Source organism: Salvia miltiorrhiza, chromosome 2 (genome assembly GCF_028751815.1).
Source record: "Salvia miltiorrhiza cultivar Shanhuang (shh) chromosome 2, IMPLAD_Smil_shh, whole genome shotgun sequence".
Lineage (NCBI taxonomy): Eukaryota > Viridiplantae > Streptophyta > Magnoliopsida > Lamiales > Lamiaceae > Salvia > Salvia miltiorrhiza.
The window spans coordinates 59103249-59122330 of record NC_080388.1 but is presented as its reverse complement, the minus strand read 5'-3'; the positions used below and the strand labels follow the sequence as shown (position 1 = coordinate 59122330).

The 19082-nt window shown below is 35.6% G+C and overlaps 1 protein-coding gene across 1 annotated transcript; it reads left to right on the top strand.

Annotated features, from left to right (window-relative positions):
• The first annotated feature begins 3211 nt into the window (after positions 1-3211).
• On the top strand, positions 3212-4732 carry LOC131010705 (uncharacterized). Its single transcript, XM_057938369.1, has one exon. It carries the CDS (start codon positions 3601-3603, stop codon positions 4381-4383), a length of 783 nt encoding a protein of 260 aa, XP_057794352.1. The 5' UTR covers positions 3212-3600; the 3' UTR covers positions 4384-4732.
• Positions 4733-19082: the final 14350 nt, after the last annotated feature.

Sequence of the window (19082 nt, the reverse complement as noted above, 5' to 3'; positions counted from 1 at the left end):
TTTTAAAGCATTTTTTATTAAAAGACGAGCATAATAGTAATTATAAAGAACAACATTTTCATATACTATATAGTTTTAATATATTACAAATTAATTTCAATACATTACAAACTTTTTTTTGTCATTTCGTACATTTTAGGCATTTTTTTATTAATAGACAAGCATAATAACAATAATAACGAACAATATTTTCATAAATTATATATTTTCAATAAATTACAAGCTAGAATCAATAATAATAAAAGACAAGCATAGTAATAATAGCAAACAATTTTTTTTTGGGCATTCCATCCATTTTAGGCATTTTCTATTAAAAGACAAGCATAATAGTGATAATAATGTATAATATTTTTATAGATTATATAGTTTTAAATAACACAATTATCCTTAAATTAATTATAAATGGAAGAATATAACAAGCTAATCAACTTTTGTAAAACAAATTTCTTTTATAATATAAACATATATATATATATATATATATATATATATACTATAAAAAACTCAAAATTTGGGAGGGGGCTTCAGCCCCCCCTAGCCCCCCCTTGGCTACGCCCCTGCTTATTATTACCTAATGATATATGTGAGATTATTCAAATGGCGAGAGATAATGTTTTAGTTCGTGTTTCTCATATGTCGTTCGAATTACCGAGCTGCCCATTGTTTAGCACAAGCTACTAAAAATATTTCGAATTTTACTTATTGAATGAAGAATTTCTCTAGTTGGTTAGGGACTATTATTTTAAAGGACAAGACATAAATAGTATTATACCAAAAAAAAAAGAAGTTAATTCGGCGGTCATAACTTATCGAATACTGTAATTTTATAATAATGAAATTACAATATAATTTTGATGTATCAAATGAAATTTTATCCCTTATAAAATATAGTAATAATTTAGAAATTGAACTTTCTATCCTTATTCTGAAATTTTGATTCGGAAGAACAATCTTCAATATTTGCAAACTTAAAATCCATAGTTCTGAAAAGAAAAACTTAGTAACCATGGAAAAAATCAAAATTGACGTTTTAATTATTAGAAGTAGTGAAGAAGGAATATTTAATGAGTTGCAGTCAATTTAAGAAAATTGGAAAAATCAGCCTAGCTCTTGTTACTTGTCTTTCACACCAAAACCGTGTTGATAAATACATGTATTTTTTCAAGATAAGTTACCTTAGACCAATAGAGCAGGTATCCGATTCGACGTGTCACATCGTGCTCACATTCATCTAATATAATTATTCAATAAAATACTCAAATTTCCCTCTTAGTGTAAGGACCATTTCAAATCAAATTACATTGTTTCGGCCCCCTAGCTACATGTGTGTGCCCCACACACATATCTAAGAGATTTCATGCTCCGAACCCTTCACTTGAAATTTAATATGGTGTCTTATTTTTCATTCTCAATTTTATATGCTTTAATTTAATTTTATAATATTAACTAGAATTTAATCCATCCAATAAGAATATAATTAAAAAATTTAATTAATTTTGCCTTTATTAGTTAATAGTTCATTATTAGGGCCGATAAATCTAAAATTAAGATAGGAGTATTTTTCTAAAGAAAAAAAACACTATACAAATTTACAATATTATAGTATGATTCATAATATTATAGTCATTTTATTTTTATAAAAAATTATTATTAAAATAAATTCAATTCAATAATGGGACATGTGATGACACACAAAATTTTAGGACATTGATCTCTTACTCATTGAAATAACCATATAAATGTATGGTCCTGAATATCTACATTAAGTGTTATTTTACCTATTTAAGTAATAGTGTAATATGATATGTTATATGTACCTATACAAATTTTGGGTATTACCTATAATATTTGTACATTTTTAACTTTTAACGATAGTTTATTAATCTGTAAAAAAAATAGTTTATTAGTCTAATATATGGAGTATTAATTGTTCATATATATTTTATATATAAAATAAGAATACTTTTATATCTAAAAGTTTTTAAAATTGTGATAGATTTATCATTTATTTACATATATATTCATGATTTAAATTTAATACTTCATCCGTCCACGAAAGAAATCCCTATATTTCCTTTTAGGGACGTACACAAAAAAACTTCCTACTTATTTTTGGACTATATCCCGCCACTTATAATTACTCTTACTTTTCACTTTTTCACAACTCCAATATTAATTATAACACTTTTTCCGCACTCACAATACACTTAACAACCTTTTCTCCACATCAATACACTGAACAATTTTTTTCTTAAAACTCGTGCCACTCCCTCCTAAGAAGTTCTTTCGTGGATGGAGGGAGTATTTTTACTTGTATCACGCTTAGCATCCTACTAGTTTTTACTAAAAAAAGACATAGTGAAGTGCAGAGCTGATGTTGAAAGCTTACCAGGATACTCGTTTGAATGCTGCTGCACAGCTCCATTTACTGCCAAAAGAGGGTGATCGGCGATGGATACCGCCTAGCAAAGGGGTGTATAGATTGGACGTTGACGTCTCCTTACATGAAGTGAGTGGCGCAGCTGGTGCTGGTTTTCTGATTCGCGACTGGGAAGGACAGATTGTGGCAGCGGCGGCCCATCGAGTGAGCCGAACTCATACTACTCTTATGGGTGAACTCCATGCTATGCTCTTGGGTATTGGATTCTGTCTGGAGAATGAAATCGGCCCTATTCTTGTTTATTCGGATTCTCTCTTGGCAGTGCATGTTGTTCACGATGATTATAAAGGTATGGATTTGTTGTGTGACGACCTTTTCGAAGCCTTTGTTCATGTCAAAGAGAAGATTGTTTTAGATTTTTGGCATGTTCGTCGTGAGGCGAACAGAGCCGCTCATTGTTTAACTAATTTAACTGCTTGGTCTGATGGTGTAATGATCTGGAAGCAAGAATTTCCATCCTGGCTCACAGATATTGCTTCCCGTGATTTAATATAATGGTTTGGTTTCCTTCTCAAAAAAAAAAAAAAGTCATTAATATCCAAATTTCACATTGATTATATACATACAGCTACCAACCTAACAATTTTATGCCTATGCATATTAAACTACAGCATCATCTAAATTACAAAAAAAAAAAATGTAGGACGGCATGACGAACTAAAATTTACAGGCAAATTAAATGTAGGAATCAAGTCGATAACACATTTACAAACTTGTTAATATCTTATAGTAGTAATTTTTTTTTCTTAGGGGATCTGATAGTAGTTATTAAATTCAAATTACACATTACTCCTTCAAAATTAAATCCCCAAACAATAAATAACACTCCTAAAATAGGAGGCACTAAAATTACTAAAAGGTGAAAAGTGAGAGGGCCACGTTCAAACATGGCGCTAATATTTCAATTCCCAATTCCCACAAGAAGTCAAATCTCTGTATAAATACAATAACAAGTAAGCAAGTAGAAGCTTCCATGGAATCGGAGATTCAGCCAAAGAAAAACTACCATTTCTTTCTTTGACCAATTCGCCCCTTCTTCATCAAGTCTCCACACATATATATCCCCATATCACATGCCTCGTTTTTCCTTTCAATTCAATCAATCCTAAAAATACCTTTCAAATCATCAAAAATCACAGCAAACCAAGAAAAATTCTCAGATGTTCATTTGCGGAAGTGGAAGTTTCAGCAATCAAGATGACGGCGATCACGAAGCCTACGCCAGCCCCTGCTCCACGCCGAAGCGGTCGCGGCGGAGCACCAGCTTCTGCAAGCTCATGGGGAGAGACAGCGGCAGCAAAAATCCGTACGCGGATAGAGGCCTCGACAAATTCTACGCTCTCTTAGCAGATCTCGACGATAAGAAGCAGAAGATCTACACGCAGAAAGGATCCGAGGACATCTCCTTCGTCCGATTCGTCTACGCCAACGATTCCGACAGTGTTAAGCCGATCGTCGTCAAGGTCAAGGAGAAGAATCCGCCGAAATCGGCCAAGAATTTGAACGAGCAGCGCAGCTTCAAGAGCGCCGCCGATCAAAACGGCGGCGCGGACGCGGCGCCGCCTCCGGCGGGGGAGGCGAAGAGCGAGAAGACTATGAAGAAGAAGAGGTCACTGAGATGCAAGGAGAGTTTTAAGCTGGAGGATCTGAAGCATCCTCATTTCTATTTCCCGGTGATGGTGGTGCTGATTTTGTTGTTTCTCGCGATCTACGGCCGCTCCTTCGCGATCCTGTGCACGTCGATCGGGTGGTATCTGGCTCCGACGATCGCCGGAGGGAGCGGCGCGGCGGCAGTGGCTAGTGAGAGAAAGCCGAAGAGGAAGAAGGAGTATGTGAGGAAGAAGAGCGAGGTTGTGCATAGTGAGGGCCCGTCTTCACCTAAAAGTGTGATAAACGGACTTAATCGAGTTCAGCAACAGCATGATCGTAAGACAAGTTGGTGAAGTTTTTCCAATTTTTTTATATAGTTTTACAATTTTCGTGAAAGTCGATCGAAGAGTGATCTTCTTAAGGGTGGTTGATGTAAATACTTTTTTTTGGGGGAAAAATTAATCAAGATGTTAGGTGAATTCGGATTGAAAAATGATCCGAGTGTAGTTACATGGTGTACATTAATATGCTCGTATTTTTGATATTTTGTGTTGCAATAAAGATATTACAGCAACGACGTGATATAGAAGATCGATATGCTCGTCGACGGTCGAGATTCCTTGTGTTCAAGAGCCATGAATTTTGGTTTTTGTAGTTCAAATTTTTTCATATGGTTCAAGGGAATGTAATCTTACATTTTTACGTATGCATAGCATAACATGTTGATTATGTAAATCTTAAATTCCATTCATTTTCCAGTTTTTTTGTTCGATGTTTTGGAAGATGACTCCAACTTTTTACCACGATGCATGGTGCTAAAGATTTTTTTTGTGCAAAATAAAAATAAAAATCCAACTTATATTAGAAAAATAAAAATTAAACTTCAAAATGACAAGTTCTTTTCACAAATTAAATGGCTAGAGGCTTCTACTTAGAAATTACTAGTTGGTATATAAATGAAATTTATATCTGGAAGAAAGATTTCAAAACATTATATTTTAATAGTATTAAATATCGGTCGCCTTGCTCAAGTGGGCCAATGAGGGCTTTGCTGTAATGGCAAAAATGAGACACCCAAAGACTCTCATTTGTAAAACACAAATACTCATGTGCAATTAGTTTCCAGAATGACACTACTTTATTCGAAAAATGACACTTCATCAACATACAAATGACACTTGAAAATCTTCAAGTGTCATTTGTATGTTGAAGAAGTGTTATTCAGAAACCAATTGCACATGAGAGAGCCTCATTGTAAAAAGTCTTGAGTTTAATCCCGCCAGCGTGCGATAATGTTTTCCCACTTTTAGGTGGTTGTATTCCCGCCTGCGTGCGGTGTAGCTTTTCCACAAACAATTGTGTGATGTTGAGGTTGCGCGGTGTAGCTTTCCCACAGTTATGTGATGTTGAGGTTCCGTCTGCGTGTGGATTGCATAATTGATTATATTCAGATACCACTTATAATTCTAATTCAAAAAAGAATATTAAATCTTAGTCTAAGATTGTAAATTAATGCATTTGTCGATATGAATTTCATATTCACCAGTCTGATTACCATGTTAATTAGAAGATCTTTTAATTTGTTGGTTTTATGATATTTCAGGAGAAAATAGTCCAAATAATAAGTATTTTTTTTGTAAAGAGAGTCCAAATGAGAAATATTAATTGTAGTTAATTACCCATTCAGACATATAGGCAATACCTAATTTATTTATTAATCTGAGTTGTTGGTTTATTTATTTAATTTGAATCGCCTACACTGGATTTTAGCAACCTAGACATATAGGCAATACCTAATTTATTTATTAACCTGAGCTGTTGATTTATTTATTTAATTTGAAATGCCTACACTGAAGATTTAGCAACCTATATTGCGTTTATAATTAAGCTTTTAATATTTCTTACAATTTTCTTTTTAAAAATAGAATAGATCGGCCCAGACATCCTTCTACTCTTTGTTATTTATTGTTTTCTAATTAATTATACGGCGTCATTAATCCCAACTGTACTCTATACTTCTAGAAGAGTATTATGAAGCTACGCAGCGGTCAATACGGCCTATATATTTTATTTAGATAATGCAAAGTATGATAATCATAAAATCTGATCTCAATATTTCAAAATAAATCACAAAAGCTATAACAATTCTACTCAGTTGGGACCCTTTTTTTGTTTACTATATATGGCGGCTGGAATATTAAATAATTAGGTGGAGTAACTTGCAAGCAAGCAACTGCTACCGGTTATTGTTTTTCAAAATTTTAATTAGACTGCCAAATTAAAGGTAAAATACCACGCCAATATTGCAATATGATATGATATTGTAAATTGTAATTCAATGAAATAGATTAAATAGTTTTTAATTGAAAATTACCCCCCCGAAATCGTGTATCAAAATCCCTTTTCATGTGTCCTAATTTTAAGATAATTAATTAGGATTTTATTTTTATTACTATATTTTAGTACTATAATTTAAAGATAATTAGTAAGAATTTATTAATCTAATTAGGATCATAATTATTTTTTATATTTAATTTTCATTGTAAAATTTTATTTTTAATGATAAGTTATAATTCATTGTATGACAATTTCTTATAATTATAAGACACATTAAATAGTGGAATGGATGGAGAATCTCATCCGCTTGACTCTTGATCGAGCACATGATCCATTTCTATCGTCCTACATCGTTTTTTTGTTTTTCGTTTTTTTACCCTGAAAACATAATATATACAATAATATATTTATATGAAGGCGATGGATGAGAAATATTTTTGGTATATCTTGTTTGGTTGTACCACGTTAATCAGCAACACATTAAAAACATAACTTATAGGCACTGACTTTGACTTTTTTTTTTTTAATAAATAAGAGGTAGTCATATTTGAATATGGGATTTATTACTTGCTATTGGTTCCGACTGTGATTTCATGCTAAATATATAATCATCTATAAAAGCTTATATTCTTCTCTCTTTTTTCCTTTTTTTATGTTTACGAGAATTTGTAGCCGCCGTTGTTTTTCGTGCGTATTGGATAAATTTAGACAATGGTGTGCCTTAATAATATGAGTCTGTTAGTAGTTGTGATTGTGAATATTCACATCTCAACCCAAGGAGAAAATAATGGTTAGAGTGTAAAATAGGAATAGATTTATTATTGATATATTTATAATTTAACCATTGAGATTAATTTAGAAAAATTGTATTTAAATATATGAATTTTATGTAGAATATGTATGAATTCGGTGTATAAATATATGAATAGCAAAAAAAAATTACTCCTTCCGTCTCATCTATCTTGAGATAAAAATTTTGGGAACGAGATTTAAGAAATTAGTATTTAGGGTGTTAAGTGTGACATGAAAAAAATAAAAAGGTGAATAAAAGATAAAACTTTTGTTAAATAAGGAAATGTCTCAAGATAAGTTGGACTACTAAAAAAAATGTCTCAAGATAAGTGAGACTACTCAAAAAAGAAAATGTCTTAAGATAGGTGGGATGAAGAGAGTAAAATTTTTGCCATCTATGAAATTCAAACTTAGAACCATGAATTCATTTAACAAAATATGAATCGCTCTTAGATCTTGATGATCTAAGAGATGAAAATTATTCATATTATATAATTTATGAACTATTTTTATTTTAGTCTTCTTAATTTATATATATATATATATATATATATATATATATATATATTATTTTATTAAAGTATGTATAAGTCATGCATGAAGCCTCAAGTCATCAAGGCATCATACCTCGATGTTGAAGCTACACTCACCATGACTCAAGTAGCGCCACGTTCGCTCGAGTTTTGAACACTTATAAACTTGCGATTAGTGGCGGATACAGAGACGTATTGGTGATTAATTAAAATCGACATTTTTTTATGATAAAAAGTGCTAAAATTAAATATTTATATAAAATATACTCATCATGTCCCATTAAAAATAACCTATATTTCATTCCGGGTTGTCTCATTATAAGTGACATGTTTCACACATAAAAAATGTGGTGTGGTTTGGGAGCATATATTTTAATTAGGAATGTCAATCAAACCCGAAACCTGTGGACTGGCCCGATTAATTCGCCAATCCGAGAGGGTTATGGCTGAAAATTTTCAATCCGATAAAAATTACAACTCGATTAGCCCGTAACTGAATAGTCTAGCACCCGATAGGATCGGCCCGAAACCCTATAGAGTTGACCCGAAAATAATGTGATCGCTTGATTAAATGAGATTTTTCGTTATTTAATTTTCAACTTCAATACTTTGCTTATGAAAATTAGTATTATAAGATAATTTTTCCAAAAGTTTGTGAAATATATTTTGATTCAATATTAGAAAGTTTATTCATCATTTCACTTCTCAGTATTTTTAATCAAATACATAACATAAATTATTTAGATGTAAAAATAAAAAAAAATGTGATAATTATTTAATAAAAATATTGGATATTTATATCTCTAAAAATTGCATATTAGTTATTATATAAGTCGATGTTGAAATGTTACCTATTTATGCGTGTATTTATTTATTATAAATATAATATTGTCAAAATAAATATGTTAATTATTTTTTTAAATAAATCTGTGAGCCCGACTAGCCCAATGGGCTAGCCCGAAACCTGAACATTTAGGGTTATGGTTGAAAATTTCTAATCCGAAAATTTTTCAACCCGATTAGCCTGCACTCGAATAATCCATAATCCAATAGGGTTAGCCCGAAACACGATGGGTTGGCCCGATTGACATCCCTAATTTTAATAATTAAATAGTTGATAGGTGTATATAAAGTGGAAAAAGAGATCTATTAAAATTAATTTGTTAGACAACTAATAAATAGTTTATTAGATGAATTTTGTTGTAAATATTAAATATAAATTAAATTAAAAATAAAAGGATATGTATACTAAAATAAAAACACCACACTTATTATAGAGGGATCAAAATAAAAAAAATACCATACTTTTAATTTCATAAATGGAGAGAGTATAGATAAGATTTTTTTAAAGGATCCTCTAGCTCACGTGTCTAAAAAATGCAGATACTGATGCTATCGTTAGTTGTACAAATTATAGAATTGTAGTATATATCATATGCCGTTCGGAATTTCATGTTTGCTATATATGATGTTACGTTCCAATATAAAATGCATATATGTTGATATATATTGATATGATGCAAAATAATATTTTGTTTTTGGGGTTTTTGCAAATAAAATCACGAACAATTTTGAATTTGCAGTTTTAATGCGACTTTTGAAGTGTAGCGAATTAAATCATAACCTTTTCAATTTTTGCAATTCCGTCCCCTCATTTTTTTCCGGCCACCGGAGTGATGAGTTGGAGCTTATGTGGATTATTTTTTTTCCACGTAATTAATTTCTTACTAAGGTTAAAATAAAATAAAATCAAAACTTAATTCTTTTATTTTTCTTATTTTTCGTCGAACTTATTTCAGTATCCCCCATTTTCCTTAAACTAGTACGCCTTCCCGTACGATGCACGACCACGATATATTTATTTATTTTTAAAATTTGAAATTATGTAAAAATATTAGTATTTATGAATCAAATTAATTAATAACAAAAAATATATTAATTTAAATATTAGTATTTGATTTAAAATAGTGTATAGTAATAATTTTATCAACTTAATGAGTAGGAGTATAATATTAAGTTCAATGAGTATTGTATAATAATAATTAAATTTACCGAAAGTTTTTTGTTATTGATTATTATTTTCTATTAAAATTAAAGTTAATAAATACTTTTATAATATTGTCTCGATATTTGTTGATAATTGTGCATTAATTTAAATATTTTTATGTATGCTTTGATAAAATAATTCAACAAATAAATATGTTTTTTTTAATCAAAAGAGAAGAGAAGATATATAAATTTTGTAGGAGAAAGAGATACAAATAGAAATAATATAATAACAAAATAAGGAGAAAGAGAAAAAAATAAAGAATATTGTAAAAGAGATAGGAGGGAGAAAAACAATCACTTCATAATTTTAAATTATAATAAATTATTTATTTCAAATTCATATTTAATGAATTTTGAATCAAATTGAAGATCTTGTCATAATCTTTAACTTAAGATACACATCAAATATACTTTTTTTAAAGACGAAAAAGAAGTAAAATAAAAGAATTAGGTTTTGATTTTGTTTTAATCTTAGTCAGCAATTTAATCTTAGTTAGAAATTAATTACGTAGGAAAAAATAATCCACATAAGCTCCAACTCATCACTCTGGTGGCCGGAAAAAAATGAGGGGACGAAATTGCAAAAATTGAAAAGGTTATGATTTAATTCGCCACACTTTAAAAGTCACGTTAAAATTGCAAATTTAAAAGTGTTCTTGATTTTATTTGCAAAAACACCTTTGTTTTTTCATGAAACATAATACTTATCCCTTCATTACCCAAAAAAAAATATATCCTTCATTTATTTAGTTTTATACGGACGACTACATATATGGTTATTAAATGTGTGATATGCGTGGACGCATGGTGCATCAAATAACATGGTATGTTGCATTTTTGATGGAGCTATCAACTCTGTCATCTAAATGAGCTAGGGATCCGTATCCCATATGCATCAATTTAAAAACAAGAGGCTATTAATTAATCAATATACAAGAAAATAAGTTAAATTAGTTTGCCCACCTTATATAAGGTGTAATTTAAATGAAAAGTTGGAGCACTAGAAAAACCATATCCTTAATGAAAAGGTTTTTAATTCAAGTCTCATTTAAGTGTGATTGAATTGTTAGGTATGATGTTTGGTTTCAGGATCTGGTTAGACGTGAGCTTTCAGAGGTTGTTTGGCTGAGTTTATAAATTATTTAAGAGCTTATAAGCTCCTTCAAAGTGTTTTGTAAAATAAAATTTGAACAATTTAAACTCTAAAAATAAACTCCGAGAACTTATAAGTTCCTTAAAAAAATAAGTCTATCCATCCCAATTTATTTTTTCATAATTTCATATCTTTTCAATTTTTTCTCTAGCAAAAAAAAAAAGAAAAAAAAAATCTAGCTTATAAGTTCAATTATCCAAATAATTTAACAACTTAGTATAAGTTATTGAAAAAATATATTTTATAAGCTCTTAAAATATTTTATAAATTATTGAAACTTATAAGTTCTTTACAATAAATTTAGCCAAACGCCTTGGAATTAATACATTCACCGAATCAAGGGGTGGGATGTGCTCCAACAAAACTAGAGATATTTTCTCCCTTTCAAAACAATTGCGTTCATTGATTGTATTCAGCCTCACGTCAGATTCAATTTTATTTGAATTGAGTTTTATGGGAAATTCCAAAAATTATGAAAGTTCATGTATTTAGAACAAATTTTTATTTATTTTGAGAAAAATCAAAAATGGGGTAAAATTTATGGATTTAAAACAAATTAATCAAAAAAGAAATAAGACAAAAAATAGGCTGGTATTCCAGGGGAGATGATGACATAACCCAAAAACTCCAATAGAATACAAATGGAGAGTGGAGAGTGGAGAGAGGTGAGGAGGAGAGGAGGGAAGACGAGGGCTTTCCCCGAGCAAACCCCGGCAAGGCAGACATCCAATTTTCGGTTTTCCCATAAGCATGTCCTGGTGGATAGAAGGAACCATGGTCCTGCTCAAGGAAAGAGCCTCCAAGCTTGGGAAGAAAGGGATAACATCACAACGTTCTTCTTCAATAACATACCACCTGATTGCAGCGTGGATTTTCTGAAGAGGAAATTCGGATCTGTTAGAAAGACCTTTGACGTGTTTTGTCCGAGGAAATGCGATCTCAAGGGAAACCCTTTTGGCTTCGTCAGGTTTGAAGATGTTCCGAACCAAGAGGAGCTGCTTGAGAGCCTGAACAAGCTTTGGATCGGGAGCTATAAGATTCGGGTATACAAACCCAAATTCAATAGAGGAAACGACGCAAAGGCTGATGGACGCCTTTCGAAGAGCGGAGTGAACCAGCCACGTCCCAGGCTGGTCTTGGGCAACAGAGAAGGGAATAAAAGAGATGGAGTTTCTTTTCGAGAGGTGCTGACGGGAGAGAAGCCTACGAAAGGCGGAGAACAAGTTTTTGGGGATGAAACTATTTTTCAGACTTCACAGGAGGAGGTTGCATGGCTTCGGGGAGCATTCACAGCCTTTATTAAGAACGAACACAGCTGGGACGACATTAAAGAGGAACTTAACAGTGAATGCGCGGGAAGAATGAAGGTGACAACGATGGGTGGAAATCTCGTTCTGGTCCAGAGTTCGTGTGGCGAGGAGTTGGAGGAGGTACTCAAAACCTTTGATGAGTGGAGTGAGTTTTGGTTCCAATGGATCCGACCGTGGAAGAACATCGACGTGAACCCTCAGTGTATCGTCTGGACAAGATGGACCGGAATACCGTTGCATGCTTGGAATTTAAGGTTCTTCGAATTGGTGAGCTCGAAGTTTGGGCGTGTCCTCAAGCTCGAACAAGGAACAAGGAATAAGGACAGACTCGACGAAGCTAGAGTCCAGATTTCTACAGGTTTCCCTTCGGTGGATAGAATCTCAGTGTGCAAAATCGATGGTTTGAGCTTCAAAATCAGGATTGAAGAATACAGAGAGTGGAAAGACGTGCCTTCAGAGGTGGACTATAAGGTGTTGGACTCGGAAACGGAGTCCGATTGGTCCTGGTCAGAGTTCTCGGCGGAGCCGGCAGAGGCAATCATCAGAGACGACGGCGCTATCGTCGATCAAGGGGAAGGCGGCTCGGTTGTTTTCGAGGGAGACACTTCGGTTCCCGCAAAATCAAATCATGAGGACACAGGTTGCGAGGTGTGCATGGATAGGGCGTCGGTTGAGAGTTCCCCAAAGTTAACGGTTTCCGATAATCCAAATTTGAATTCTGTAGGGCCGAATTTGCTAAGTGGGCCGAACCCTCTTAGAATTCTGAGCCCAATTAGAGAACATTCTCTTCAACAAACTTTGGCCCATTGTGATGTGGAGCAGGCGGCCCAGTTGCCCTTTTCTCTTACGGAGGATTCTCCTAACAAAATTGAAATCCAGGAAACCCTTTTGGCGGAGGAAATTGGGAGGACCGAGGGATTTCTGGAGGAACGTCAGGGACCGGTACCGGAGGATTGTCGGGAAACCGAGGATGAAGCGAGTTTGGATCTGCTCTCTAAAAAAATAGCAGGTACTTGTGAGGACGGCGGGAGGAAGGGTGACGAATTGCGGGAATCTCTCTGCAAAGGAAAGTCGAAGGGCGGGCGGATTCCATCAAAGAATCGAAAGGGGAAAAAGAAGAAAGTCTTCTCAAAGGCTTGCCAAAGGAAGGAATGGAAGGAATTTATTGCGCCAATGGGACGTGAGAGTTGCGAGGAGGGTGAAGTTGACGGATCCCGTTTGACCTCCGAAGGTGTTTTTGTGACAGAGGATGGCAACAAAATTTGGGAGTTGGGCAAAGAACTTGGGCTGACAAGCCAGTGCAATGACTCCACCATGGCTGCACAATTTCAGCTTCAACGACAGTCGAAGGAAGTTCTGGGCGTAGAGGTGAGTTCCTTATGATTTTTCTGTCTTACAATATTCGAGGCTTGGGGAGTGCAGCGAAGAAACGGGATGTGCTGGATAATATTAGAATGCAGCGGGTTGATTTCTGCTTTCTCCAAGAAACTAAATTGGAGGTTTTTGAGGAGCACGTTTGCTCCGGTTGGTGGGGAAGACACAATTTTGATGTTGCGGTTCGGAATGCCGAGGGCAGAGCGGGCGGTATTTTGAGCGCTTGGAATACAGCTTCTTTCACGGCTTCGAGTAAATGGGATATTCCAGGGGCGGTGGTTGTTAATGGGTTCCGGCAAGATGATGGGTTGGCTTTTTGTCTTGTTAATATCTATGCTCCCTGCGATTCCTTTGGAAAGTCGGAATTGTGGGACAAGCTGAAGCTTGTGGCAGAACAAAATTCTGAGAGATGTGTGTGTTTTTTGGGTGATTTCAACGCAATTAGGGACGAAAGTGAAAGGGTGGGACGAGGTGAACAGTTTGGGAGAGCTGATATGAGGAGATTCGACTCATTTCTCAGAGATTGTGGCCTGACCGAGGTCCGAACGCAGGGGAGGAGGTTCACCTGGTACCAGGCCAGCGGCGGTTGCAAGACCAAACTTGATAGATTTTTTGTGAATGATACTTGGCTTGAAGCTTGGCCGGAAACAGTGGGGAGATGTCTGAAGAGATCGGTGTCGGACCATTGTCCGGTACTCCTTTCTACCAAGAAGGTGGAATGGGGGCCAAAACCTTTTCGCTTCGTGAATGCATGGACAACTCACCCGGAGTTTAAGGGATTGGTGAGAAGAGTGTGGGAGGAAACGACAGTGGAGGGCTAGGGATGCTTCGTGCTCAAAGAAAAATTGAAGGCGTTGAGAATCGCTTTGAAGGAGTAGAATAGAACCTCTTTCGGTCACTTTGATGATGAGATTAAGAAGGGGAAGGCCGAGCTCCAATAGTGGGATGAGGTCGACGAAACTGCAGGCCTTGATGAACAAGGTGTTCTTAAAAGAAACGAAGCGATGGCTAGGATTGCGCTCCACACCAGAAACAAGAACGCTTTCCTCGCTCAAAAATCTAAAACGAGGTGGCTGAGGGAGGGCGATGTCAACTCAAGCTTCTACCATAAAATCATCGTTGGTCAGAGAAAGAGAAATGAAATAGCAGGGCTTTGGTTTGAAGGGCAATGGGTTGACAAACCAGATGAGCTGAAGAGCAAGGTGGCGGATCATTTTGCGAGATTCTTTAAAAAGAATAGGAGGCTGATGCCTATTCTTCCAGATGACTTTATGCCGCGAAGACTGACTCAAGGCGATAAGGAGTGGCTCACGCGACCGTTTTCCGAAAAAGAAATCAAGAATGCAGTTTGGAGTTGTGAAGCATCTAAAAGCCCGGGACCTGATGGGTTTAACTTCTTCTTTTGGAAATCAGAATGGGAGACTGTTAAAAGGGATGTCATACGTCTTTTGGAGGAGTTTCAGCGGAACGACAAGATTGCGAGAGGATGTAATTCCTCCTTCATTGTTCTTATTCCAAAAAAAGAGGAGGCGGGGTCACTGGAAGACTTTCGACCGATTTCCCTTATTGGCAGTATTTATAAGATAATCGCAAAGGTGTTGGCGGAGAGGATGAAAAGAGTGATGAACTTCGTCATTTCGGAAAATCAAAGCGCGTTCCTTCAAGGGAGATTCATTCTTGACGGAGTTATTATTCTTAATGAAGCTATCCATGAAGCAAAGAAGTCCGGCAAAGGTAGAGTGCTTTTTAAAATCGACTTTGCAAAAGCATATGACTCGGTGGAATGGGATTTCCTTGATATTTTGATGGAGAGAATGAACTTTTGCCCTACGTGGAGGAGATGGATTAGTGGATGTGTGACTTCGGCCTCCGCCAATGTGCTTGTTAACGGATCCCCGTCAGGGGAATTTTTCCTGGAAACAGGGAGACCCTTTATCCCCGTTCCTGTTCCTGATTGTTGCAGAAGGCCGACATGCGCTGGTGTCGAGAGCTGTGCAAGTGGGACGTCTGATCCCGGCGGAAATCGGAACGGATAAGGTGAAGGTCTCACACCTCCAATATGCCGACGACACAATTTTCATCTTTGAAGATAAGGTTGAAAACGCTGAGGTTGTGAAGAAAATTTTACGACTCTTTGAACTGATGTCCGGACTTAAGGTGAACTTTGGGAAGAGCAGTGTGATGGGTGTTGGCGTGGAGGAAGGAAGGCTGGAACGTATGGCCCATTTGCTCCAATGCAGAGTGGATTCCATACCTTTTAAATTCCTTGGCGTTAAGATTGGAGGAAAGGCAAGAAGTATCGTTGATTGGCAATACTTGGTGGAGAAAATCAAAAAGAGAATTGACAGCTGGAAGCATTTGAAGCTGTCAATGGCAGGTAGAATCACCCTGGTAAAATCCGTTCTTCAAGCAATCCCTGTCTTTCAGCTGTCGTTCTCTCATATTCCTAAATCTACAGTGAATTCCATTCATTCTTTGTGCCGTAAATTTCTGTGGGAAGGGGCCCGGAATGGGGGTCACATACCTTGGGTGAAATGGAGCGAGCTGTGTTTGGGAAAAAAGGAGGGGGGGGCTGGGTTTTAGAAACTTAGAGTGGGTTAACTCGGCCTTGGTGGTTAAATGGATTTGGAGATATTGGGATAGGAATGACCTTCTTTGGGCAAGGGTTGTCAGATCCTTGTATGGGGAGATTCAGTGGGAGGGAGGACGATTTTCACTTGAGGGTAGAAGGAGGACGAAATCAGGGTGGTGGACGAAAATTATTCAGGAGGGAGGGAGGGGAAGTGATGGGTGGTTCAGGGAGAATATTCGCCGAAAACTGGGTAATGGGAGAGGAACCTTGTTTTGGGATCATCCTTGGGCGGGATTGGAACCGCTGAAACACAAGTTCCCGCGACTTTTCAGATTGTGCTTCAGGAGGGATGTTAAGGTTGAGGAGTGTGGGAGATGGGAGGAGGGGAGATGGATTTGGGAGCTCAAATGGCGCCGGACGCTGAGGGAGACGGAGATGGAGACCGTGAATCTTTTAATCTCTTTTATTTCCTCGTTTGTGTTGGATGCAGATGCGGAAGACAGATGGATGTGGAGTGCATCTGCTGATGGTTCTTTTTCTACATCTTCGGCGTACGACGTCATCAGAGAAAGGAGATATCAGGCTGCTGCTCCAAGTTCAGAAATGATGGCTGCTGCGTCGGTGTGGCAGACGCCTGCGCCTCAAAAAGCTATCGTCAACGCTTGGAGAATTTTGAGGAAACGACTTCCGACCTGCGACGAGCTGAGAAAGCGAAATGTCAACCTTGGTGAAGGAGAAGATCGATGTAAGCAGTGCGGATCACACACTGAATCGATCTGCCGCGTCTTTACATTATGCTCAACAACACAAGAAGTGTGGAATGAAATTCAGCGGTGGACCGGAATCCAAACAGTTCAGCCTGCCTCGCCGATTGACCACTGGCGGAGTTTCTGTTACCTTCGCAAGGGCAAGAAGATCGAGAAGCTGTTGAAAGCAATTTGGGTCGGATGTTGTTGGCTGTTATGGCAAAGACGGAATGGCAAAAGGTTCGAGGACAAGGACTGGGAGCCGAAGAATCTGGTGCTGGAGCTTAAAGCTAGATTGTGGAGCTGGAATAGATGCTTTGGTATTTTAAACAATGAGATGGAGTTCTCCTTATGGAGCTCCAATGATTTGTTCTCCCGAATCTTGTAAGTTTGGTACCGCTGGTACCTCATTTGAATAAAATGCTTTTCTTACCAAAAAAAAAAAAAACAAATTAATCCTTTAATGAATGCCAAAGCACACATCAAAGCGATACAGACATTAATCTATAAACAGGTAAATCTATGGTTCAAATTCCATCAGTTCTTCCTTTCTCTAAGTAATAAAAGATGAATGCCAAATCGAAAATCAAACGCTTATTTTACTCATCTTGATTAATTCCTCACAATAGCTCTATGATTTTTTTAACACAGCCCCATTTCAATGAATTCATAAATTCTAGACCGCACAAATCATCTCGATTAAGAATATTAGCTGTTCTAGAAACTAGGTCGAGTATTTTTTTTTTGTTCATGAAATTGGAAATGCTGTGTGAATGTGACACTGTTCCATATCTACTTTGGTTTATATATATAATATAGTAGAGGAATATTAGCCCACGCCAGAGTGACACTATTTCATTTCACCAATTATGTGACAATAAGTAAAAATGCGATCTTAAGTTGAATTTTGGTTCCTATTGTCCTATCATATAATTTCTGAATAATTGAAGATAAGATCCCAAGAATTTAAACCCAACCATGTGATAAAGCCAAATGGTATTTTATCCGTGTTGCGAGAATTTTCAAGCTTCATATATGAAATGGAAAATTCCATTTCTGCAAGTCAAACTATGCATGAAAATTAAAATGTGGGCTCTTAATCAAGGTATCTAGAAGAAGAAAAAATTAAATAAAATCAAGGTATCTAGAAGACGACTCGACTCTGCGGTTGGTTTTTCTTACATTATTTTGATAAATTGATTATTTATTAAGTCGTGCGACCTACTTGACTCTCTCTCTCTCCATGTGATGTGAAGATTGTTATCTATCTCTCTCGGATTTGCAAGATATTTTCGATCCCAAATTTAGGAAAACGATCAAATTAAATCTATATTAATTACTTCTAGTCCCAACTTAAAGTTTAGAAACATAATTTCCGTTTTAGTGCTTAAGTTGCTAATTTAGAAAACTTCACTTCTTATATATTTTTATCTAAATTCTTCAAAACCCCTCCGATCCTATACATATTATGATTAGACTAAACATATGTCTGAGTAAAATTAGAGGCAAATTTGAATTTTTCTGGTAGAATACGACACAACGTGCTTCCAAATCTCGCAACTTATAGAATAGTGATTTAAGAACTTAGGTAAAAAATTTAAGAAAATGCAAATTTTCCGCAATGTTTTAATTAACGTATAGCAAGTCAAGATCCGTATTCTCAATCCAAACTTATATCTGATCCATATATTCTCAATCCAAACTTATATCTTTATCATATTATTAAGAGATGTCATTTTACTTTTTGACTAAATCATGTTATAAGTTGCTAACCATGCACCATTGTAATCTCATAATGTCATATCAAAATCGATAATTACTCTTTTCTTTTCGGTCATGTCATATAAAAAATAATAACAAAATTAGCAAGTCTATAAGCAGCTTGATTAGCTTTCATACACGTGTGATCACAAAACTCGAGAACCCCATATTTTCTTGGCATGAGATTAAGTTTCAAAGAGATCGTCGCTGCAGAGCCACCAAAAAAATTACTGGTTATAGATAGCTAGCCAAGAGAGAGTCCGTGAAAATCATATGAAAATCGAAACGTCTTATTAAGGAAATTCTAATTATCTCCAACATTTCATCAGAATTTAGAACAACTATCACTGAAGTCTCAAAACCAGCTTTTAAAATCGATAACCAAAATATTTTTTTCAAAAAACCTAAATACTAACGTACGTTTA